General features: G+C 53.8%; 1 protein-coding gene across 1 annotated transcript in view; it reads left to right on the top strand.

Annotated features, from left to right (window-relative positions):
* asic4a (acid-sensing (proton-gated) ion channel family member 4a) overlaps positions 1–25422 on the top strand; it is a 322546-nt gene that overhangs the window by 290754 nt on the left and 6370 nt on the right. Inside the window, exons 3-9 of the mRNA XM_063051476.1 lie at positions 5627–5754; positions 12575–12731; positions 13930–13986; positions 17454–17607; positions 18321–18412; positions 22119–22198; positions 24060–24161. Of these exons, the coding sequence (XP_062907546.1) occupies positions 5627–5754; positions 12575–12731; positions 13930–13986; positions 17454–17607; positions 18321–18412; positions 22119–22198; positions 24060–24161 (770 nt within the window). The remainder of the gene's footprint in view (positions 1–5626; positions 5755–12574; positions 12732–13929; positions 13987–17453; positions 17608–18320; positions 18413–22118; positions 22199–24059; positions 24162–25422) is intronic.

Here is a 25422-nt window from a genome sequence, read left to right as displayed (position 1 = left end):
CCACAGCCCTAACCTACACTGCCCATCCACCCAGACACTGCCCACACCCCTAACCTACACTGCCCATCCACCCAGGCACTGCCCACAGCCCTAACCTACACTGCCCATCGACCCAGGCACTGCCCACAGCCCTAACCCACCCTGCCCAGCCACCCAGGCACTGCCCACAGCCCTAACCTACCCTGCCCAGCCACCCAGGCACTGCCCACACCCCTATCCTACACTGCCCATCCACCCAGGCACTGCCCACAGCCCTAACCCACCCTGCCCATCCACCCAGGCACTGCCCACAGCCCTAACCTACCCTGCCCAGCCACCCAGGCACTGCCCACACCCCTATCCTACACTGCCCATCCACCCAGGCACTGCCCACAGATTAACCTACCCTGCCCATCCACCCAGGCACTGCCCACAGATTAACCTACACTGCCCATCCACCCAGGCACTGCCCACAGCCCTAACCTACACTGCCCAGCCACCCAGACACTGCCCACAGATTAACCTACACTGCCCATCCACCCAGGCACTGCCCACAGCCCTAACCTACCCTGCCCAGCCACCCAGACACTGCCCACAGCCCTAACCTACACTGCCCATCCACCCAGGCACTGCCCACAGCCCTAACCCACCCTGCCCATCCACCCAGGCACTGCCCACAGCCCTAACCTACCCTGCCCAGCCACCCAGGCACTGCCCACACCCCTATCCTACACTGCCCATCCACCCAGGCACTGCCCACAGATTAACCTACCCTGCCCATCCACCCAGGCACTGCCCACAGATTAACCTACACTGCCCATCCACCCAGGCACTGCCCACAGCCCTAACCTACACTGCCCAGCCACCCAGACACTGCCCACAGATTAACCTACACTGCCCATCCACCCAGGCACTGCCCACAGCCCTAACCTACACTGCCCATCCACCCAGACACTGCCCACAGCCCTAACCTACACTGCCCATCCACCCAGGCACTGCCCACAGCCCTAACCCACCCTGCCCATCCACCCAGGCACTGCCCACAGCCCTAACCCACCCTGCCCATCCACCCAGGCACTGCCCACAGCCCTAACCCACCCTGCCCATCCACCCAGGCACTGCCCACAGCCCTAACCCACCCTGCCCATCCACCCAGGCACTGCCCACAGCCCTAACCTACACTGCCCATCCACCCAGACACTGCCCACACCCCTAACCTACACTGCCCATCCACCCAGGCACTGCCCACAGCCCTAACCTACACTGCCCATCGACCCAGGCACTGCCCACAGCCCTAACCCACCCTGCCCAGCCACCCAGGCACTGCCCACAGCCCTAACCTACCCTGCCCAGCCACCCAGGCACTGCCCACACCCCTATCCTACACTGCCCATCCACCCAGGCACTGCCCACAGCCCTAACCCACCCTGCCCATCCACCCAGGCACTGCCCACAGCCCTAACCTACCCTGCCCAGCCACCCAGGCACTGCCCACACCCCTATCCTACACTGCCCATCCACCCAGGCACTGCCCACAGATTAACCTACCCTGCCCATCCACCCAGGCACTGCCCACAGATTAACCTACACTGCCCATCCACCCAGGCACTGCCCACAGCCCTAACCTACACTGCCCAGCCACCCAGACACTGCCCACAGATTAACCTACACTGCCCATCCACCCAGGCACTGCCCACAGCCCTAACCTACCCTGCCCATCCACCCAGACACTGCCCACAGCCCTAACCTACACTGCCCATCCACCCAGGCACTGCCCACAGCCCTAACCCACCCTGCCCATCCACCCAGGCACTGCCCACAGCCCTAACCCACCCTGCCCATCCACCCAGGCACTGCCCACAGCCCTAACCTACACTGCCCATCCACCCAGGCACTGCCCACAGATTAACCTACACTGCCCATCCACCCAGGCACTGCCCACAGCCCTAACCTACACTGCCCATCCACCCAGGCACTGCCCACAGCCCTAACCCACCCTGCCCATCCACCCAGGCACTGCCCACAGCCATAACCCACCCTGCCCATCCACCCAGGCACTGCCCACAGCCCTAACCTACACTGCCCATCCACCCAGACACTGCCCACAGCCCTAACCTACACTGCCCATCCACCCAGGCACTGCCCACAGCCCTAACCTACCCTGCCCAGCCACCCAGGCACTGCCCACACCCCTATCCTACACTGCCCATCCACCCAGGCACTGCCCACAGCCCTAACCCACCCTGCCCATCCACCCAGGCACTGCCCACACCCCTAACCTACCCTGCCCAGCCACCCAGGCACTGCCCACACCCCTATCCTACACTGCCCACAGATTAACCTACCCTGCCCATCCACCCAGGCACTGCCCACAGATTAACCTACCCTGCCCATCCACCCAGGCACTGCCCACAGCCCTAACCCACCCTGCCCATCCACCCAGGTACTGCCCACAGCCCTAACCCACCCTGCCCATCCACCCAGGCACTGCCCGCAGCCCTAACCTACACTGCCCATCCACCCAGACACTGCCCACAGCCCTAACCTACCCTGCCCAGCCACCCAGGTACTGCCCACAGCCCTAAACCTTCCTTTCCCATCGACCCAGGCACTGCCCACAGCCCTAACCTACACTGCCCATCCACCCAGGCACTGCCCACGGCCCTAACCTACACTGCCCATCGACCCAGGCACTGCCCACACCCCTAACCTACACTGCCCATCGACCCAGGCACTGCCCACGGCCCTAACCTACACTGCCCATCGACCCAGGCACTGCCCACAGCCCTAACCTACACTGCCCATCGACCCAGGCACTGCCCACAGCCCTAACCTACACTGCCCATCGACCCAGGCACTGCCCACACCCCTAACCTCCACTGCCCATCGACCCAGGCACTGCCCACGGCCCTAACCTACACTGCCCATCGACCCAGGCACTGCCCACAGCCCTAACCTACACTGCCCATCGACCCAGGCACTGCCCACACCCCTAACCTCCACTGCCCATCGACCCAGGCACTGCCCACGGCCCTAACCTACACTGCCCATCGACCCAGACACTGCCCACACCCCTAACCTATGCTGCCCATCCACCAAGGCACTGCCCACAGCCCTAACCTACCCTTCCCATCCACCGAGGCACTGCCCACACCCCCTAACCTACCCGACCCCAGAGGTTTACTGAGCACGCAAGTTGTGAGGAGTCCATGAAAGTGAGTGTGTGTGTTCTGGAAACAGTGCGGGGTTGAGATGTGACATTATCCACGCCAGTTCAGGAGCCTCATGGTTGTAGGGTAATAATTGTTCCTGAACCTATTGGTGTCAGCCCTGAGGATCGTGTACCTCCTGCCCGATGGTTACAGCGAGAGGAGAGCATGGTCTGGATGGAGGACGCTGCTTTCCTGTGGCAACGCTTCATGTAGATGTGCTCAGTGGTGGGGAGGACTTTCCCGGGGATGGACTGGGCTGTATTCACCACTCTGTAGGCCTGTCCATTGCTGGGCTGGGCATTGGTGTTTCCACACCATTCAGGACATCCTCCACATCCAAACAAATGTTCCCCTTTATCCTTGAGTGGTCCCACCCTCTCCCTAGTTATCCTCTTACTGTTGATGTATGCATAGAATGCCTTGACATTCACCTTCATCCTACTGGCCAAGGGCTTTTCATGGCCCCTCATGGCTTTCCTAATTCCCTTCTTTAGTTCATTCCCGGTTTCTTTATAATCCTCAAGGACTCCATGTGATTTTAGCTTACTCAACCTTATACATTTCCTTTATTTTATTTCTTCTTGAATGACTTCACCACCTCTCTCGATCTCCAAGGCACCGTGACCTTGCCATTTGCCCTTCCTCTTTTCCGAGAACGTACCTGTCCTGAGCGACACACAGGGTACTGGAGCAACTCAGATGCTCAGGCAGCATCTGTGAAGAGGAATAATCGATCACCATCATCGACCGAGACACTTCATTAGGGCACAGAGTCATCCGTCCTTCTCATACAGGTCACCCTGTGCTAGGGGTGATCCCAGTGGTCCTGCTACCAGAGCCCCTGACCCCAAAACAACACTTCAGTCACACATTCATCTGTTTTATCTTCCTGCTCTCGGCCTCGCATGTGCGCGGAACTAGGTGTAGTCCAGAGATTACAAACCTATCCCCCAGTGAGGGTCAGTGTGTGTGTGGGACCGTCCCCCAGTGAGGGTCAGTGTGTGTGTGGGTCTGTCCCTCAGTGAGGGTCAGTGTCTGCGTGGGACCGTCCCCCAGTGAGGGTCAGTGTGTGTGTGGGACTGTCTCCCAGTGAGGGTCAGTGTCTGCGTGGGACCGTCCCCCAGTGAGGGTCAGTGTCTGCGTGGGACCGTCCCCCAGTGAGGGTCAGTGTTTTTGTGTGTTGGACCGTCCCCCAGTGAGGGTCAGTGTCTGCGTGGGACCGTCCCCCAGTGAGGGTCAGTGTCTGCGTGGGACCGTCCCCCAGTGAGGGTCAGTGTTTTTGTGTGTTGGACCGTCCCCCAGTGAGGGTCAGTGTCTGCGTGGGACCGTCCCCCAGTGAGGGTCAGTGTGTGTGTGGGACTGTCCCCCAGTGAGGGTCAGTGTGTGTGTGGAACGTTCCCCCAGTGAGGGTCAGTGTGTGTGTGGGACCGTCCCCCAGTGAGGGTCAGTGTGTGCGTGAGACTGTCTCCCAGTGACGGTCAGTGTGGGTGTGTGAGACCGTCCCCCAGTGAGGGTCAGTGTCTGCGTGGGACCGTCCCCCAGTGAGGGTCAGTGTTTTTGTGTGTTGGACCGTCCCCCAGTGAGGGTCAGTGTGTGTGTGGAACGTTCCCCCAGTGAGGGTCAGTGTGTGTGTGTGGGACCGTCCCCCAGTGAGGGTCAGTATGTGTGTGGGACTGTCCCCCAGTGAGGGTCAGTGTGTGTGTGTGGGACTGTCCCCCAGTGAGGGTCAGTGTGTGTGTGTGGGACTGTCCCCCAGTGAGGGTCAGTATGTGTGTGGGACTGTCCCCCAGTGAGGGTCAGTGTGTGTGTGTGGGACCGTCCCCCAGTGAGGGTCAGTATGTGTGTGGGACTGTCCCCCAGTGAGGGTCAGTGTGTGTGTGTGGGACTGTCCCCCAGTGAGGGTCAGTATGTGTGTGGGACCGTCCCCCAGTGAGGGTCAGTATGTGTGTGGGACCATCCCCCAGTGAGGGTCAGTGTGTGCGTGAGACTGTCTCCCAGTGACGGTCAGTGTGGGTGTGTGAGACCGTCCCCCAGTGAGGGTCAGTATGTGTGTGGGACTGTCCCCCAGTGAGGGTCAGTGTGTGTGTGTGGGACTGTCCCCCAGTGAGGGTCAGTGTGTGTGTGTGGGACTGTCCCCCAGTGAGGGTCAGTATGTGTGTGGGACTATCCCCCAGTGAGGGTCAGTGTGTGTGTGGGACCGTCCCCCAGTGAGGGTCAGTGTGTGCGTGAGACTGTCTCCCAGTGACGGTCAGTGTGGGTGTGTGAGACCGTCCCCCAGTGAGGGTCAGTATGTGTGTGGGACCGTCCCCCAGTGAGGGTCAGTATGTGTGTGGGACCGTCCCCCAGTGAGGGTCATGTGTGGGGTCTGTACCTAGTAATGTTGGACTGTGATGCTCTAACTCTGGTACTAATGTTTTGGGGTGTTTCGCTTTCAGACGAGACATCGTTCGAGGCGGGAATCCGTGTCCAGATACATGGACGGCACGAACCTCCTTACATCCACCAGCTCGGCTTTGGGGTTCCACCCGGATTCCAGACCTTTGTGTCCTGTCAGGAGCAGCGGGTGAGTGCTGCATGGTACCTCCATCTTCTCTCCATCTGTCTGTGAGACCGTTCCTCTCCCAACATACTCATTAAAAACTCAACAGCTTCTCCAGATGCAGGAAACCTACACAAAATGCTGGAGAAACTAAACATTTGTGCCAAAATCCTCAGAAAGTTTGGCAGTTTGATGAAGGGTCCTGTGTGATGGGATGGTGTAGAGGGAGCTTCAATCTGTGTCTGACCCTGGGAGTGTGTGAGGGATGGTGCAGAGGGAGCTTCACTCTGTGTCTGACCCTGGGAGTGTGTGAGGGATGGTGTAGAGGGAGCTTCACTCTGTGTCTGACCCTGGCAGTGTGTGATGGGATGGTGTAGAGGGAGCTTCACTCTGTGTCTGACCCTGGGAGTGTGTGAGGGATGGTGTAGAGGGAGCTTCACTCTGTGTCTGACCCTGGGAGTGTGTGATGGGACAGTGTAGAGGGAGCTTCACTCTGTGTCTGACCCTGGGAGTGTGTGATGGGACAGTGTAGAGGGAGCTTCACTCTGTGTCTGACCCTGGGAGTGTGTGATGGGACAGTGTAGAGGGAGCTTCACTCTGTGTCTGACCCTGGGAGTGTGTGATGGGATGGTGTAGATGGAGCTTCACTCTGTGTCTGACCCCGGGAGTGTGTGATGGGATGGTGTAGAGGGAGCTTCACTCTGTGTCTGACCCTGGGAGTGTGTGATGGTACGGTGCAGAGGGAGCTTCACTCTGTGTCTGATCCTGGGAGTGTGTGATGGGACAGTATGGAGGGAGCTTCACTCTGTGTCTGACCCTGGCAGTGTGTGATGGGACGGTGCAGAGGGAGCTTCACTCTGTGTCTGATCCTGGGAGTGTGTGATGGGAGAGTGTAGAGGGAGCTTCACTCTGTGTCTGACCCTGGGAGTGTGTGATGGGATGGTGTAGAGGGAGCTTCAATCTATGTATGACCCCGGGAGTGTGTGATGGGATGGTGTAGAGGGAGCTTCACTCTGTGTCTGACCCTGGGAGTGTGTGAGGGATGGTGTAGAGGGAGCTTCACTCTGTGTCTGACCCTGGGAGTGTGTGATGGGATGGTGTAGAGGGAGCTTCACTCTGTGTCTGACCCTGGGAGTGTGTGATGGGACAGTGTAGAGGGAGCTTCACTCTGTGTCTGACCCTGGGAGTGTGTGATGGGACAGTGTAGCGGGAGCTTCACTCTGTGTCTGACCCCGGGAGTGTGTGATGGGATGGTGTAGAGGGAGCTTCACTCTGTGCCTGACCCTGGGAGTGTGTGATGGGACGGTGCAGAGGGAGCTTCACTCTGTGTCTGATCCTGGGAGTGTGTGATGGGACAGTATGGAGGGAGCTTCACTCTGTGTCTGACCCTGGCAGTGTGTGATGGGACGGTGCAGAGGGAGCTTCACTCTGTGTCTGATCCTGGGAGTGTGTGATGGGACAGTGTAGAGGGAGATTCACTCTGTGTCTGACCCTGGGAGTGTGTGATGGGATAGTGTAGAGGGAGCTTCACTCTGTGTCTGACCCTGGGAGTGTGTGTTGGGACAGTGTATAGGGAACTTCACTCTGTGTCTGACCTTGGGAGTGTGTGATGGGACTGTGTAGAGGGAGCTTCACTCTGTGTCTGACCCTGAAGGTGTGTGATGGGACTGTGTAGAGGGAGCTTCACTCTGTGTCTGACCCTGGGAGTGGTGATGGGACAGTGTAGAGGGAGCTTCACTCTGTGTCTGTCCCTGGGAGTGTGTGTGATGGGACAGTGTAGAGGGAGCTTCACTCTGTGTCTGACCCCGGGAGTGTGTGATGGGATGGTGTAGAGGGAGCTTCACTCTGTGTCTGACCCTGGCAGTGTGTTATGGGACGGTGTAGAGGGAGCTTCATTCTGTGTCTGACCCTGGGAGTGTGTGATGGGATGGTGTAGAGGGAGCTTCACTCTGTGTCTGACCCTGGGAGTGTGTGATGGGATGGCGTAGAGGGAGCCTCACTCTGTGTCTGACCCTGGGAGTGTGTGAGGGATGGTGTAGAGGGAGCTTCACTCTGTGTCTGACCCTGGCAGTGTGTGATGGGATGGTGTAGAGGGAGCTTCACTCTGTGTCTGACCCTGGGAGTGTGTGATGGGACAGTGTAGAGGGAGCTTCACTCTGTGTCTGACCCTGGGAGTGTGTGATGGGACAGTGTAGAGGGAGCTTCACTCTGTGTCTGACCCCGGGAGTGTGTGATGGGATGGTGTAGAGGGAGCTTCACTCTGTGTCTGACCCTGGGAGTGTGTGATGGGACGGTGCAGAGGGAGCTTCACTCTGTGTCTGATCCTGGGAGTGTGTGATGGGACAGTATGGAGGGAGCTTCACTCTGTGTCTGACCCTGGCAGTGTGTGATGGGACGGTGCAGAGGGAGCTTCACTCTGTGTCTGATCCTGGGAGTGTGTGATGGGACAGTGTAGAGGGAGCTTCACTCTGTGTCTGACCCTGGGAGTGTGTGATGGGACAGTGTAGAGGGAGCTTCACTCTGTGTCTGACCCTGGGAGTGTGTGTTGGGACAGTGTATAGGGAGCTTCACTCTGTGTCTGACCCTGGGAGTGTGTGATGGGACTGTGTAGAGGGAGCTTCACTCTGTGTCTGACCCTGGGAGTGTGTGATGGGACTGTGTAGAGGGAGCTTCATTCTGTGTCTGACCCTGGGAGTGTGTGATGGGACGGTGTAGAGGGAGCTTCACTCTGTGTCTGACCCTGGGAGTGGTGATGGGACAGTGTAGAGGGAGCTTCACTCTGTGTCTGATCCTGGGAGTGTGTGATGGGACAGTGTAGAGGGAGCTTCACTCTGTGTCTGACCCTGGGAGTGTGTGATGGGACAGTGTAGAGGGAGCTTCACTCTGTGTCTGACCCTGGGAGTGTGTGTTGGGACAGTGTATAGGGAGCTTCACTCTGTGTCTGACCCTGGGAGTGTGTGATGGGACAGTGTAGAGGGAGCTTCACTCTGTGTCTGACCCTGGGAGTGTGTGTTGGGACAGTGTATAGGGAACTTCACTCTGTGTCTGACCTTGGGAGTGTGTGATGGGACTGTGTAGAGGGAGCTTCACTCTGTGTCTGACCCTGGGAGTGTGTGATGGGACTGTGTAGAGGGAGCTTCATTCTGTGTCTGACCCTGGGAGTGTGTGATGGGACGGTGTAGAGGGAGCTTCACTCTGTGTCTGACCCTGGGAGTGGTGATGGGACAGTGTAGAGGGAGCTTCACTCTGTGTCTGTCCCTGGGAGTGTGTGATGGGACAGTGTAGAGGGAGCTTCACTCTGTGTCTGACCCCGGGAGTGTGTGATGGGATGGTGTAGAGGGAGCTTCACTCTGTGTCTGACCCTGGCAGTGTGTTATGGGACGGTGTAGAGGGAGCTTCATTCTGTGTCTGACCCTGGGAGTGTGTGATGGGATGGTGTAGAGGGAGCTTCACTCTGTGTCTGACCCTGGGAGTGTGTGATGGGACGGTGCAGAGGGAGCTTCACTCTGTGTCTGATCCTGGGAGTGTGTGATGGGACAGTATGGAGGGAGCTTCACTCTGTGTCTGACCCTGGCAGTGTGTGATGGGACGGTGCAGAGGGAGCTTCACTCTGTGTCTGATCCTGGGAGTGTGTGATGGGACAGTGTAGAGGGAGCTTCACTCTGTGTCTGACCCTGGGAGTGTGTGATGGGACAGTGTAGAGGGAGCTTCACTCTGTGTCTGACCCTGGGAGTGTGTGTTGGGACAGTGTATAGGGAGCTTCACTCTGTGTCTGACCCTGGGAGTGTGTGATGGGACAGTGTAGAGGGAGCTTCACTCTGTGTCTGACCCTGGGAGTGTGTGATGGGACAGTGTAGAGGGAGCTTCACTCTGTGTCTGACCCTGGGAGTGTGTGATGGGACAGTGTAGAGGGAGCTTCACTCTGTGTCTGACCCCGGGAGTGTGTGATGGGACGGTGCAGAGGGAGCTTCACTCTGTGTCTGATCCTGGGAGTGTGTGATGGGACAGTATGGAGGGAGCTTCACTCTGTGTCTGACCCTGGCAGTGTGTGATGGGACGGTGCAGAGGGAGCTTCACTCTGTGTCTGATCCTGGGAGTGTGTGATGGGACAGTGTAGAGGGAGCTTCACTCTGTGTCTGACCCTGGGAGTGTGTGTTGGGACAGTGTATAGGGAGCTTCACTCTGTGTCTGACCCTGGGAGTGTGTGATGGGACAGTGTAGAGGGAGCTTCACTCTGTGTCTGACCCTGGGAGTGTGTGTTGGGACAGTGTATAGGGAGCTTCACTCTGTGTCTGACCCTGGGAGTGTGTGATGGGACGGTGTATAGGGAGCTTCACTCTGTGTCTGACCCCGGGAGTGTGTGATGGGACGGTGTAGAGGGAGCTTCACTCTGTGTCTGACCCTGGGAGTGTGTGATGGGACGGTGCAGAGGGAGCTTCACTCTGTGTCTGACCCTGGGAGTGGTGATGGGACAGTGTAGAGGGAGCTTCACTCTGTGTCTGTCCCTGGGAGTGTGTGATGGGACAGTGTAGAGGGAGCTTCACTCTGTGTCTGACCCCGGGAGTGTGTGATGGGATGGTGTAGAGGGAGCTTCACTCTGTGTCTGACCCTGGCAGTGTGTTATGGGACGGTGTAGAGGGAGCTTCATTCTGTGTCTGACCCTGGGAGTGTGTGATGGGATGGTGTAGAGGGAGCTTCACTCTGTGTCTGACCCTGGGAGTGTGTGATGGGATGGCGTAGAGGGAGCCTCACTCTGTGTCTGACCCTGGGAGTGTGTGAGGGATGGTGTAGAGGGAGCTTCACTCTGTGTCTGACCCTGGCAGTGTGTGATGGGATGGTGTAGAGGGAGCTTCACTCTGTGTCTGACCCTGGGAGTGTGTGATGGGACAGTGTAGAGGGAGCTTCACTCTGTGTCTGACCCTGGGAGTGTGTGATGGGACAGTGTAGAGGGAGCTTCACTCTGTGTCTGACCCCGGGAGTGTGTGATGGGATGGTGTAGAGGGAGCTTCACTCTGTGTCTGACCATGGGAGTGTGTGATGGGACAGTATGGAGGGAGCTTCACTCTGTGTCTGACCCTGGCAGTGTGTGATGGGACGGTGCAGAGGGAGCTTCACTCTGTGTCTGATCCTGGGAGTGTGTGATGGGACAGTGTAGAGGGAGCTTCACTCTGTGTCTGACCCTGGGAGTGTGTGATGGGACAGTGTAGAGGGAGCTTCACTCTGTGTCTGACCCTGGGACTGTGTGTTGGGACAGTGTATAGGGAGCTTCACTCTGTGTCTGACCCTGGGAGTGTGTGATGGGACAGTGTAGAGGGAGCTTCACTCTGTGTCTGACCCTGGGAGTGTGTGTTGGGACAGTGTATAGGGAACTTCACTCTGTGTCTGACCTTGGGAGTGTGTGATGGGACTGTGTAGAGGGAGCTTCACTCTGTGTCTGACCCTGAAGGTGTGTGATGGGACTGTGTAGAGGGAGCTTCACTCTGTGTCTGACCCTGGGAGTGTGTGATGGGACGGTGTAGAGGGAGCTTCACTCTGTGTCTGACCCTGGGAGTGGTGATGGGACAGTGTAGAGGGAGCTTCACTCTGTGTCTGTCCCTGGTAGTGTGTGATGGGACAGTGTAGAGGGAGCTTCACTCTGTGTCTGACCCCGGGAGTGTGTGATGGGATGGTGTAGAGGGAGCTTCACTCTGTGGACCCTGGCAGTGTGTTATGGGACGGTGTAGAGGGAGCTTCATTCTGTGTCTGACCCTGGGAGTGTGTGATGGGATGGTGTAGAGGGAGCTTCACTCTGTGTCTGACCCTGGGAGTGTGTGATGGGATGGCGTAGAGGGAGCCTCACTCTGTGTCTGACCCTGGGAGTGTGTGAGGGATGGTGTAGAGGAAGCTTCACTCTGTGTCTGACCCCGGGAGTGTGTGATGGGATGGTGTGGAGGGAGCTTCACTCTGTGTCTGACCCTGGGAGTGTGTGATGGGACAGTGTAGAGGGAGCTTCACTCTGTGTCTGACCCTGGGAGTGTGTGATGGGACGGTGTATAGGGAGCTTCACTCTGTGTCTGACCCCGGGAGTGTGTGATGGGACGGTGTAGAGGGAGCTTCACTCTGTGTCTGACCCTGGGAGTGTGTGGTGGGACAGTGTAGAGGGAGCTTCACTCTGTGTCTGACTCTGGGAGTGTGTGATGGGACAGTGTAGAGGGAGCTTCACTCTGTGTCTGACCCTGGCAGTGTGTTATGGGACGGTGTAGAGGGAGCTTCATTCTGTGTCTGACCCTGGGAGTGTGTGATGGGATGGTGTAGAGGGAGCTTCACTCTGTGTCTGACCCTGGGAGTGTGTGAGGGATGGTGAAGCTTCACTCTGTGTCTGACCCTGGCAGTGTGTTATGGGTCAGTGTAGAGGGAGCTTCACTCTGTGTCTGACCCTGGGAGTGTGTGATGGGACAGTGTAGAGGGAGCTTCACTCTGTGTCTGACCCTGGGAGTGTGTGATGGGACGGTGTATAGGGAGCTTCACTCTGTGTCTGACCCCGGGAGTGTGTGATGGGATGGTGTAGAGGGAGCTTCACTCTGTGTCTGACCCTGGGAGTGTGTGATGGGACGGTGTAGAGGGAGCTTCACTCTGTGTCTGACCCTGGGAGTGTGTGATTTGACAGTGTAGAGGGAGCTTCACTCTGTGTCTGACCCTGGGAGTGTGTGATGGGACGGTGTAGAGGGAGCTTCACTCTGTGTCTGACATGTATCGCTGCAGCCCTGGGTAGGTTTGAATCCCATCTGCTTTTTGCCACTGTGAGCACCTCACCAAGGTTCAGTTGCCCACCACTGCCAGTTCCTGTGTCTCTTTCTGCCCCCAGCTGACGTATCTGCCCCGTCCGTGGGGGAACTGTCGCTCAGAGTTACCGGGCAGCCTGGTGCCTGGGTACGTGAACTACAGCCTGGCCGCCTGTCGCATCAACTGCGAGAAGCAGGCGGTGTTGCGGGAGTGTCGTTGCCGTATGGTACACATGCCAGGTGAGATGGGTTGAGTATGTGTGTCCCTGGGGGGAGAGCTCGAAAGATTTGGATTGGGAGGAGTGAGTCATAGAGCAATGGGCCCTTTGGTTCATCAGTGCATGCTGACCGTGGTTCTCACCCGTCTAGTCCCAATTTCCTGCATTCAGCCCACATCCCTTCAAGCCCCAACCCTCCACGTACCATCCAAATGCTTCTTATAAGATACTACTGTGCCTGCCTCAGCAACTTCCTCTGGCACCTCGCCTCATCCTAAAACGCCGCCTTTAGTCCTGGTAGCACTTGTAAATCCTTCCTGCACTCTACTTGAAAAGCAGCTTTCCTAGAACGGAGACCGAAAACAATACCCAGAACTCCAACTGCGGCCTCGCCGACAGCTCACACAACTGCAATATGAGGTATAATGTCCCAGCTCCTACAGGCTTAACGACACCTCTCCCCACAACCACTCCACTATCTGCTCTGCCCACCCCCCCGTAACTTTATTTTACACCCCCACAGTGCAGCACTACAAACCGTCCCACAAGGATATTAGCCCCCTCAAGTTCTAGCCTCCACCTTTCCTTGTCAAAGCCTCAAGCTCTGTACTCTGACACCGGCCCACTCCCACACTGGCTGCTCTGCTGAAACCCAACTTCTGTTTATTGGCCCTTGCCACCTAATTACCTCTCCTCTACCCACACGAGAACTTAACAAACCTCACCTTAGCTTCCACCTCTTCTCACGAAGCCCCTTAAGCCGAAGCCTCAGCTCCCCACTCAAACACTGGCCCACTCCCACACTGGCCACTCAGCTTGACCCTATCCTCTTTTTTATTGGCTACTACCAATTAACTAATTGCCCAACCAATTATCACCTAATATTTCAGAGTCGTGCCTCTGTTATTGTCCTGTTCTCTGGAAAAGAAGAGGGTTCCAAAGCTCGCCTTTTCACATGCCTTCCTCTCCTCGGACCGAGATTCCAGGAGAAGTTGGTGTGGCCGCTTGTGGCATGTCTGCTGCTGGCCTGAGCCAATATCACCACACCCCACCCGAGGCACAGCACTGGGGCTTCTCACAGCAGCCATTCCCTCCCTGACTCAGACGCCCACAACTCACGGGGAGTGGGCACTGAGTCCGAGATCCAGGTGGTGGTGGTAGGGGTGGGGACTTGTACTGCTCTGATCGCTGCCAGCTAACGCTGTGTTTCTCTTCATCAGGGACCGAGCCCATCTGTACCCCGGAGGAGTACATGGAGTGTGCCGACAGAGCCTTGGGTGAGGCCCCATCCTGCTCGGTCAGACATGGAGCGCAGTATTGACACCAGCGCCGGCTGGCTGGCTGTCTGCGCCTCGTTCCCCACCAGCTGATAGCTTGGCACTAGCCCTCCTCATGTCCCTCAATATTTCCCTCGTCTCCAACTCTCTCCACCTCCTCTTAAACTATATCCTGCGTCCTGGCGAAGGGTCTCAGCCAAAGCATTGCCTGTTTATTCCTTTCCATGGATGTTACAGAGTTCCTCCAGCATTTTGTGTGTGTTACTCTGAATATTCCATATCCGCAGAATCTTTGGTATTTATCCGGTGACCTGCCCTCCACACCCTCTGAGGGAGAGAACTCCACCGGGTCACCACCCTCTGAGGAGAGAAATGTCTCCCTGTTCCAGTCCTGAGTGACTTACCCCATATCCCAGGCACCTCCACCCAGGGGCAACACCCCCCTGGTGTCTGCCCTGTCCGTATGTTTCCGTGAGATGCCACCTCATGCTGCAGGTGTCAGTGAGTACATACCTAGTCGCCCCAAGCCCTTCCTCACACACATCGCACCCTCCCGGGAAGTCAGGGACAGAATCCGACGTTCAGACCCTCAGCCCACCCAGGCCCAATCCCCACCCTCCCGCGTCACTGTCATTGGTCCAGCTCACAGCCGGTTACAATGTTGTCCACCTCCTGGGTCAAGGTGTTCACTGTATGCTGGTACAGGAGACAGTAAAAAACCAGTTCCACTGTTTGTTCAAGGTGGTGCTGCCTCCTATCATCTGTGTTTACCGTCTCATCTCTGGCAGCAAGCCGTGGGAGCACACCGTTCCATTCCAATCCACATGCCGAATGGATTTATGGTAGAAAAATGGAGGGGCTACATGGGAGGGAAGGGTCAGGTTGCCTTTGGGGTTTGTTGAAAGCTAGGTTGAACATGGTGGGCTGAAGGGCCTGTACTGATCCTAATAACGTGGCCACGAGTGTACGTTTGTGGTTTCCGCTGCTGTAGCCCATCCACTTCCAGGTTCGGCACGTTACGCACTCAGAGATGCTTCTGTGCTCACCACTGTTGTAACCTGTGGTTATTTGAGTTGCTGTCGCCTTCCCGTCAGCTTGAGTCAGTCTGGCCATCCTCCTCTGACCTCTCTCATTTTCACCCACAGAAACACTGGATGTTTTGTTTCTCACACCATTCTCTGTAAACTCTACAGACTATTGTGCATAAAATTTCCAGGTGGTCAGCAGTTTCTGAGATACTCAAACCACCCCATCTGGCACCAACAATCATTCCACCGTCAAAGTCACTTAGATCACATTTCTTCCCCATTCTGATGTTTGGTCTGAAAAACAATGGAACCTCTTGACCATGTCTGCACGCTTTTACGCATTGAGTTGCTGCCACGTGATTGGCTAATTAGATATGTGCATTAATGAGCAGGTTTACCTAATAAAGTGGCCACTGATTGTATGCTCTATGTTTAATGAACGTTTTAATTAATTATTCATATCTGTTGACATTCATCAACTGGGGATGTTCTCGTTGAGAATAGTCGGGTGAGGAGAAATTGGAATTGGAATTGATTTTATATTGTCACAAATACCGAGATACAGTGAGAAGTGTTTTGCATATCATCCAATAAGATCAATTCATTACACCGTACGCTGAGGTAGTACGAGGGGTGATTGATAAGTTTGTGACCTAAGGTAGAAAGAGTCAATTTTAGAAAACCTAGCACATTTATTTTTCAACATAGTCCCCTCCTACATGTACACACTTAGTCCAGTGATTGTGGAGCATACGGATCCCTTCTTTGTAGAAGTGGTCCACAGCAGGGGTGATTGATAAGTTCATGGGCTAAGGTAGCAGGAGATGAGTTAACTTCAAACTTTCTGCATTATCACTCAAAGAGTTGAACTGCACGTGCATGTAACGAGAGCATCTTGGACCTCCAGGTGGTCCACAGCAGGGGTGATTGATAAGTTCGTCGCCTAAGGTGGAAGGAGATGAGTTATACAGCTCTCGTTATGCTTGTGCAGTTCAACTCTTTGAGTGAAAATGCAGAAAGTTTGAAGTTAATAACTCATCTCCTTCTACCCTAGGCCACGAACCTATCAATCATCCCTGCTGTGGATCACTTTCTGGAGGTCCAAGATGCCATCTTCTACAAAGAAGGGATCCGTATGCTCCACGACTGCTGGACTAAGTGTGTAAATGTAGGAAAAATAAATGTGCTGGGTTTTCTAAAATTGACTCCGTCTACCTTAGGCCACGAACTTATCAATCACCCCTCGTACTCTGGAAAACAATTACAGAATGCTGAATAAAGTGAACGGCTACAGCCAAAGTACAGTGCAGGTTGCCGATAAAGGACAAGATCATAACGAGGTCAATTGAGAGGTTAAGAATCCATTTTATTGTTCTAGAGTTACTATGGTGAATGTCAGGGGTAGGTTTTTCTTACACAGACAGTAGGGGGTGTGTGGAATGTGCTGCCGGGGTGATGGTAGAGGCCCAGACCTTAGGCACATGGATGATAGGAAAATGGAGGGCTGTGTAGGAGGGAATGTTCTTTAGTCTTATTACAAAGCAGTAGACGCTCTCCTTGAGCCTGGTGGTAAATGGGAGAATAGAGAACATCCAGGGAGGGAGGGATGGGTCCTTGTCACCTTGACTTGCAGCTGGCTTCCTAGTTGAGAAGGTGCCTCCTTGAACTGCAGCCATTCTCCTGGTTGAGACACTCCCTCGGTGCCATTGGGTTTGGGAGTGGTTGTAGGACCTCGGTGGTCACTCCAAGGGCAGTTGGGGGTCTGGGATACAAGTTAAGAAGGTTCACGTGGTGTTGGCCTTCCTTAGTCGGGGAATTGAGCTCAAGAGCCGTGAGGTAATGCTGCAGCTCGACAAAACTCTGGCTAACCCAAATGGAGCGTTGTGTTCGTTTCAGGTTGCCCCACTAGGAAGGGCGTGGAAGCTTTAGAGAGGATGCAGAGATCTACCAGGACGCTGCCTGAATTAGAGGGCATGACTGGAGCCAGAGTTTTTCTCCTCGGAGCAAAGGAGGATGAGAGGCGACTTGATAGAGGTGTACAAGATGAGTGGGCAAGCAGAAGAATTTCCCAGGGCAGAAATGGCTAGTACAAGGGGGCATAACTTTAAGGTGAATTGAAGAAAGTACGGGGGGGGGGGATACCATAGGTAGGTTTTTTTTACAGAAAGAGTGATGGGTGCATGGAAGCTTGGTAGTAGTGGGAGATACATTGGAGGTATGTAAGACATTCTGAGATAGGCACATGGATGATAGAAAAACGGAGGGATATGTGGGAGGGATTGATTTTAGAGTAGTTTAAAAGGTCAGCACAACACCATGGGCCGAAAGGCCTGTACTGTGCTGTCGTGCTTGACTGGGGAGGAGGTGGGTGTTGAGTGAATGGGAGGGACTTGGCAAAACTCTGACCACCTTGTTATCCACTCCCCACCCTCTGCACAGATAACCTCATCACGATGGCCAACTTCAGCTGTGAGTGTGAGACGCCGTGCCACGTCACACGGTATAACAAAGAGCTGTCCATGGTGAAGATCCCACGGCGAGGGTCCTCCAAGTTCCTCGCCAAGAGGTTCAACACCTCCGAGCAGAACATCAAGTACGTATTCTGTGGGGACGGAGCATCACCCCATGGCCCTCGTAGGCTCTGAACGCTCCACTGGTCAGGCAGCTTCTGTGAAGGGAGAGACCAGCATAGCATTTCAAGACCTTTCATCAGGACTGGGGAAGTTGGAGAGGGGGTGAGATGTGTGGATAAACAACGATCTCTGATGTGGCAAGGCCAAGGTTATTGATGGGAAGGCTACAAAGGGTTGGAGTTTGCGGTGGGGCGGGGTGGAAGTCACTGCCTGGGCCGGCGGGTGCAGGATGGAGATAAGGCCGGGGTGTCATTGGGTGGGAACAGCACTGAGCATCAGTGTCTGGGGTGGGGGTTCAGTGTTTAGGGCAAGACTGGGGTCAGTATCTTGGGTTGGGGTCAATGTCTGGGGGCGGGGGGGGAGAGGGATAGGTGTGGGTTGGTGCCTGTGCTGACGGGTGCGAGACGGTCTCTGGGTCACGCTGAGCACTCTGGGTAGTGAGGCTCTTTAGTCTGGTGCGGGGTGGCAGAGTGGAGAGAGTTTGGGGCTCTCCCACTCAGTGGTGAGGGAACTGGTGAACAAATGAGTGTGTGGTCAGTGCTGACCATCCCCGCACTGTCAGGAGGTGGAAGAGTTTCACTGATCTTCACTAGCATCCCCGGTGAGGGTCGGGAGGCAGTGGATGGGGCCATGATCGGAGGCTGTATTTCTGTTCTTCCCATCCCTGTTACAGGGAGAACTACCTAGTGCTTGACATCTACTTTGAGACACTGAATTATGAAACCATTGAACAGAAGAAAGCCTACGATGTGGCGGGATTACTGGGTGAGTGCGGGGTTTCTGGGTGAAGATGCCGAGGGTGTGGGGTGACAGGGTTCAGGGGTCATGGGTGAGGGGTAGGGGATGAGGGGTGATGTGTGGGCAACAAACAGGGCTCAGGGCAGGGGGGGGGGTGAGGTTGCGCAAGAGACACCTGGACGGCCTAATGTACAGAACGGGGGCTCATCGATTAATTATCATCACATGTAGTGAGATTCGGCGAAAAGCTTCTGCCTGCGTTCCATCCAGACAGTTCATTCCATACATGTTACATCAGGGGAGTAAACATGGACAGAATATTCATTTATTTATTGGAGATACAGCACAGAATAGGCCCTTCAAGCCACAGCAACCCATGTAACCCTAGCCTCGTCACAGGTCAACTTACAATGACTAATTAACCTACTGACCGGTACGTCTTTGGACTGTGGGAGGAAACCAGAGCACCCGAAGGAAACCCCTGCAGTCACAGGGAGAATATACAAATTTGTTTACAGAGGAAACCGGAATTGAACTCTGAACTCCAACACCCCGAGCTGTAATAGTGTCGCGCTAACCCCTACGTTACCATGGCACCCCATGGGTACTGTGTGAGAGAGAAAATGCAGCGCAGGTCGGAGCAAGGAGCGAGATCCATAACGAGTAGACTGGGAGATGAAGTGTACGCTGTTAGCGTACGAGAGGCCCATTCAGAAGTCTTACCACAGTGGGATAGAAGCTATCCTTCAGCCTGGTGGTCCATGCTTTTGGGCTTTTGTATCTCCTGACCGGTGGGAGGGGGGAGAAGAGAGAATGTCCGGGGTGGGAGGGGTGTTTGATGATGCTGGCTGCTTTACCGAGGCAGCAAGAAATGTAGACACCGAGGGGAGGCTGGTTTCTGGGATGTGCTGAGATGTGTCCACAACATTATGCAGTTTCTCGTGGTCTTGAACATGCGCACCATCTGTGACACGTATGACAGCTGGCAAAATTAAACGACTAGCATTGTGTATAACAGGCTGGGAATGTGTGTAAGTGTTTGATGATGTACACATTTGCCTAGTGATGTGTGTGACCAGTACTGTATATAACTGGTGTGATGTATAGTAATTGGGAAAATATATAACCATCAGGTAATTCACTGGCTGATGATTCAGTGAGCCTGAAATTATCAGCAGTTTATACCCCAGAGCTGTTTTTGCACAGTGTAGGTGAGTATAGACAGAGACACAGGGAGAGGGAGAGAGAGACAGAGAGGGAGGGGGAGACGGTGAGGGAGGGGCAGACGGAGGGGGAGGGCGAGATGGAGGGGGAGGGGGAGACAGAGGGGGAGGAGGAGACGGAGGGGGAAGAGGGAGACGGAGAGGGGGAGACAGAGTGGGGGGGGACAGAGGGGGAGGGGGAGACAGAGAGGGAGGGGGGACGGAGGGGGAAGAGGGAGACAGGGAGAGGGAGGGGGGAGACGGAGGGGGGAGAGACGGAGTGGGGGGGGACAGAGGGGGAGGGGGGAGACGAAGGAGGAGGGGGAGGGGGATGATATAACTAACAGTTTGCAACAGCACTTCACCTGTGAGTCGACTGGGGTGATATGCTGCGTCCGGTGCTCCCGATGTGGCCTTTTATATATTGGTGAGACCCGACGCAGACTGGGAGACCGCTTTGCTGAACATCTACGCTCTGTCCGCCAGAGAAAGCAGGATCTCCCAGTGGCCACACATTTTAATTCCACATCCCATTCCCATTCTGACATGTCTATCCACGGCCTCCTCTACTGTAAAGATGAAGCCACACTCAGGTTGGAGGAACAACACCTTATATTCCGTCTGGGTAGCCTCCAACCTGATGGCATGAACATTGACTTCTCTAACTTCCGCTAGGCCCCACCTCCCCCTCGTACCCCATCTGTTACTCATTTTTATGCACACATTCTTTCTCTCACTCTCCTTTTTCTCCCTCTGTCCCTCTGAATATACCTCTTGCCCATCCTCTGGGTCACCCGCTCCCCTGTCTTTCTTCCTGGACCTCCTGTCCCATGATCCTCTCGTATCCCCTTTTGCCTATCACCTGTCCAGCTCTCGGCTCTATTCCTCCCCTTCCTGTCTTCTCCTATCATTTCAGATCTCCCCCTCCCCCTCCCCCTCCCACTTTCAAATCTCTTACTATCTCTTCCTTCAGTTAGTCCTGACGAAGGGTCTCGGCCTGAAACGTTGACTGCGCCTCTTCCTATAGATGCTGCTTGGCCTGCTGCGTTCACCAGCAACTTTGATGTGTGTTGCTTGAATTTCCAGCATCTGCAGAATTCCTGTAGTTTGCAACAGTTTTTTTTTCCACTGAAGTTGGGTGAGACTAGAACAAGAGGTCATGGATTAAGGGTGAAAGGTGAAACGTTTAAGGAGAACCAGAGGGGGAGATTCTTCAGTCAGAGGGTGGTGAGAGTGTGGAACGAGCTGCCAGTGGATCTGGGTTCGATTGCAACATTTAAGAGAAGTTTGGATAGGTACATGGATGGGATGAGTATGGCGGGCTATGCTCCTGGTGCAGGTTAAAGGGAATAGGCAGGTTTACAGATCAGCATAGACTAGATGGGCTGAAGGGCCATTTTCTGTACTTTAGTGCTCTATGACTCTGATACATTGAAGCACAAAGGTGTGAACTGAGTGATTAGGTACAAACAGCCGGTGAAACCTTGCAATGCAATGCCTGTGAGATCATACATAAACAGCAAGTGTGAAACTATGTGTAAGACCATTAGAAATAGGAGCAGAATTAGGCCATTTGGCCCATCAGGTCTGCTCCACCGTTCCATCATGGCTGATTTATTATCCCTCTCAACCCCATTCTCCTGCCTTTTCCTCATAACCATTGTTACCTTGACTAATCAAGAACCTACCAACCTCCTTGCTTTAAACATATCCAAATGACCTGGCCTCCACAGCCACCTGTGGCAGTAAATTCCACTGATTCACTACCCTCTGGCCAAAGAAATTCCTCCTCAACTTTGTTCTAAAGGGGCATCCCTCTGTTCTCAGGCTGTGCCCTGTGATCCTAAACTCACCCACTGTTGGAAACATCCCCTCCACATTTGCTGTCTCGGCTTTCCCCCTCATTCTTCTAAACTCCAGTGAGTACAGGCCCAAAGCCATCAAATGCTCCTGATATATTAACCCCTTCATTCCTGTGATCATTCTCATGACCCTCCCCTCGACCCTCGACCCTCGACCCTCTCCCATGCCAGCACATCGTTTCTTAGATATGGGCCCAAACTGCTCCCAAGACTGCAAGTGCGGTCTGACAGGAGCAAGTCTGTATTAACAGCGAACCAAAGGGTGTGAGATTGTGTGAAGATCTCAAGAGAAGGGCTGTGTAAAACCGCGTGAGACTGTGGATGACCAGCGAAGTGAGTAACCACAAGATTCTGCAGAAATCCAAGGCAGCACACATTAACTACTGCAGGAGCTCAGGTCAGGCAGCATCTATGGAGGGGAATAAACAGTTGATGTTTTGGGCCAAGACCACTGATTCCCAGTCCTGATGTAGGGACTCGGCCCAAAACATTGAATATTTATTCCCCTCCATAGATGCTGCCTGACCTGCTGAGTTCCTTCCACCTTTGTGTGTAAACAGTGTGACTCGGCCTGTGTGTAGGCAAGTGTGGTCTTGTGTGTGACTGGAGGTGTGTGCGTGAAACCTTGAGCTTTGCTCATATAACCCCTCCCCTCTCCCTATTCCCTAGGAGACATTGGAGGCCACATGGGGCTCTTTATTGGAGCAAGTATCCTGACCATCCTGGAAATCATCGATTACTTGTATGAGGTGAGTACACCCTGCCTCTCAGTGATTTGTGCTAGGAGACCAGAGGGGAGGAACCGATGGCAGTTCCTGTGCCCTGGGGTCTGTGCTTGGATCTTATCTGTGATAAGAAGTAAACACCAGTAAACTTAAATAAAAGCATAACCCAGAAAAATGAAGACATTATCACTATTGATAAAAAGTTAACCAACAGAAGACAATGACCCTCCATGGAAGACATCCCCACGATCTGAGCAGAGGAGATGTTGACAAGGAAGCGTTGAATGCCTGGCCCTGAGTTGGAAATCTCTTCCCAGAAACAGAAGGGTTCCTTGTGGCAATACGGGACCAGGTGGTTAACACAAAAAATATCAAAAATACTTAATAAAAGACCAACAAATTCAAGAGGATAAATGCAGAAAATGCCAAGAGAAACCAGAAACAATCCAACACATGACAGGATCCTGTAGCAGTTTAACTCAATCTGATTACTTACACAGCCACAATCAAATGATAAAAATCATTCACCAAACTCTTGCTTTAAAATGAAAACTTATAAAAGAAATCATACCTCACTATAAATACAAGCCTGATCTAGTTTTAGAGTCAGAATCCCACAAATTATATTACGAGCGATCCGTTATTACAGATAGAATAATCCATAATAACTGTCTGGATATAATATTACAGGATAAATAAGCAAGAACAACTTATTTAATAGATATAGCCATTCCAAACACATATAACTTACAAAAATCAATAAGTGTACAACAGCAGAAATATGCTGAATTAAAAGAGGGGATTGAAAGACTATGGAACATAACAGAGTTTACACTGTCCTGATACTAATACCTACGACTGGTGTCATTCCAAATTCACTTCACTATTACATTAAACAATTAGGCCTACACAGCAATATCTATGTAAATCTCCAGAGAGCCACAATACTAAACACCACCAGCACAGTCCAAAAGCTCCCAGCAACTGAGAAATGAGTGTGCTTGGCTTTGCCACACCTCAGGTTTTCCCAGCTTGAGCTGAGAAAAAATAAAAATAATAATACTAAATAATCAAGCAATAAATATCAAGAACATGAGATGAAGGGTCCTTGAAAGTGAGTCCATAGGTTTTGGGAACAGTTCAGTGATGGGGTGAGTGAAGTTATCCCCTCTGGTCCAAGAGCCTGATGGTTGAGGGGTAATAACTGTTCCTGAACCTGGTGGTGTGAGTCCTGAGGCTCCTGTGCCTTCTCCCCAAAGGCAGCAGTGAGAAGAGAGCACGGCCTGGTGGTGGGGGTCCCTGATGACGATGCTGCTACCTGCGGCAGCAGTCCTTGTAGATGTGCTCAGTGGTGGGGAGAGCGTCACCCATGATGGACTGGGCTGCGTATATTACTTTTCGTAGGCAGCCCGGGCAGACTGCACGGGAGAGGGTTCGGAGGGGTTTGGCTGGGACGGAGTGTTTGGTCGTGAGCTTGGCCTGTTCTCCCCGAAGCGAAGGAAGTTGAGGGTTGGGATAGGGAAAGGAATGGACAGGAGTGTACAAAATCATGAGGACTGCGGCAGGGTAGAAACAAGAAAAAGAGAGAAATCATCCTCTGCAGCTATCATGCCCGCAGCTGGAGGGCAGAGGCTCTGGGTGAGAGGTAGTGGTTCAAAGGGGTCTGGTGAAGAATTTTATGACCTCAAACTGAACGTGGAATTCTTTAAGGGACCCTGTCCTATTACCAAAGGGGCAGGGGCAGGGGCAAGGAGAGGAGGAGGGGACTGATGGGTGGGAGAGGAAGAGACAGGAGGAAGGGCAGGCCATTGAAAAGGAGGGAGAGGGGATGGTTGGGACCCGGAACTCTCTAAGCACTAACCCACTGTCGCATCTTACCCTGCAGCTATTGCGTATCCGTCTGCAGCGAGTTCTGCGGCCACAGCCTGCTCCTGTAAATAAACCGCAGGACACCATTGCGACCCTGGGCTTGGACGATGTCAAACTGGTGAGTAATCGCAAGACCTGGGTCAATCAGAACAGGACGTCTCACCGCCCGTCTCGTGGCGTGATGGTCCCTCGGTACCACCCCTCTCACATTCAGGATAAGTTGTCCGGGTGAGCTGGGATTCACGCGGTCTCTCCCTCCCACTGAGGCTTTATAAGACATTGGTCGGACCACACTTGGAGTACTATGAGCAGTTCTTATCTAAAAAGGAATGTGCTAGCATTAGAAAGGGCCCAGAGGAGGTTCACGAGAATGATCCCAGGAATGAAAGGGTTAACAAGTGAAGTGTGTTTAGACCGTAAGACCACAAGACAAAAGAGCAGAAATCGGCCATTCGGCCCATCGATACTGCTCCGCCATTTTATCATGAGCTGATCCATTCTCCTATTTAGTCCCACTCCCCTGCCTTCTCACCATAACCTTTGATGCCCTGGCTACTCAGATACCTATCAATCTCTGCCTTAAATACACCCAACGACTTAGCCTCCACTGCCGCCCGTGGCAACAAATTCCATAGATTCACCACCCTCTGACTAAAAAAATGTCTTCGCATCTCTGTTCTGAATGGGTGCCCTTCAATCCTTAAGTCATGCCCTCTCGTACTGGACTCCCCCATCATGGGAAACAACTTTGCCACATCCACTCTGTCCATGCCTTTTGAAATGTTTCTATGAGGTCTCCCCTCATTCTTCTAAACTCCAAGGAATACAGTCCAAGAGCGGACAAACGTTCCTCATATGTTAACCCTCTCATTCCCGGAATCATTCTAGTGAATCTTCTCTGTACCCTCTCCAATGTCAGCAATGGCTCTGGGCCTGTACTCACTGGAGTTTAGCAGAAAGAGGGGGGAATCTCCTTGAAACCTATCCAATAATGAAAGGCCTAGATAGAGTAGACGTGGAGAGCTGTTTCCTCGTCTAGGGCCAGAGAGCACAGCCTCAGAATAGAGGGACGTCTCTTTAGAACAGAGATGAGAAGGAATTTCTTTAGCCAGAGGGAAGAAAATCTGTGGAATTCATTGCCAAGTCATTAGGTATAGTTAAAGTGGGGGTGATAGGTTGATTAGTGAGGGCGTCAAAGGTTACAGGGAGAAGGCAGGAGGAGGGGGTTGAGAGGGATAGTAACTCAGTCATGATGGAAAGGCAGAAACTTGATGGGCCGAGTGGCCCTCTGTAATTTTAAACATGAGATTCTGAAGATGCTGCAGATCCAGAGCACACACAAATGCTGGAGGAACTCAGTGGGTCAGACAGCTTCTATG

Source organism: Mobula hypostoma, chromosome 6, assembly GCF_963921235.1.
Source record: "Mobula hypostoma chromosome 6, sMobHyp1.1, whole genome shotgun sequence".
NCBI lineage: Eukaryota > Metazoa > Chordata > Chondrichthyes > Myliobatiformes > Myliobatidae > Mobula > Mobula hypostoma.
The sequence above is the reverse complement of the archived record's forward strand: the minus strand, read 5'-3'. Positions and strand labels throughout refer to the sequence as shown.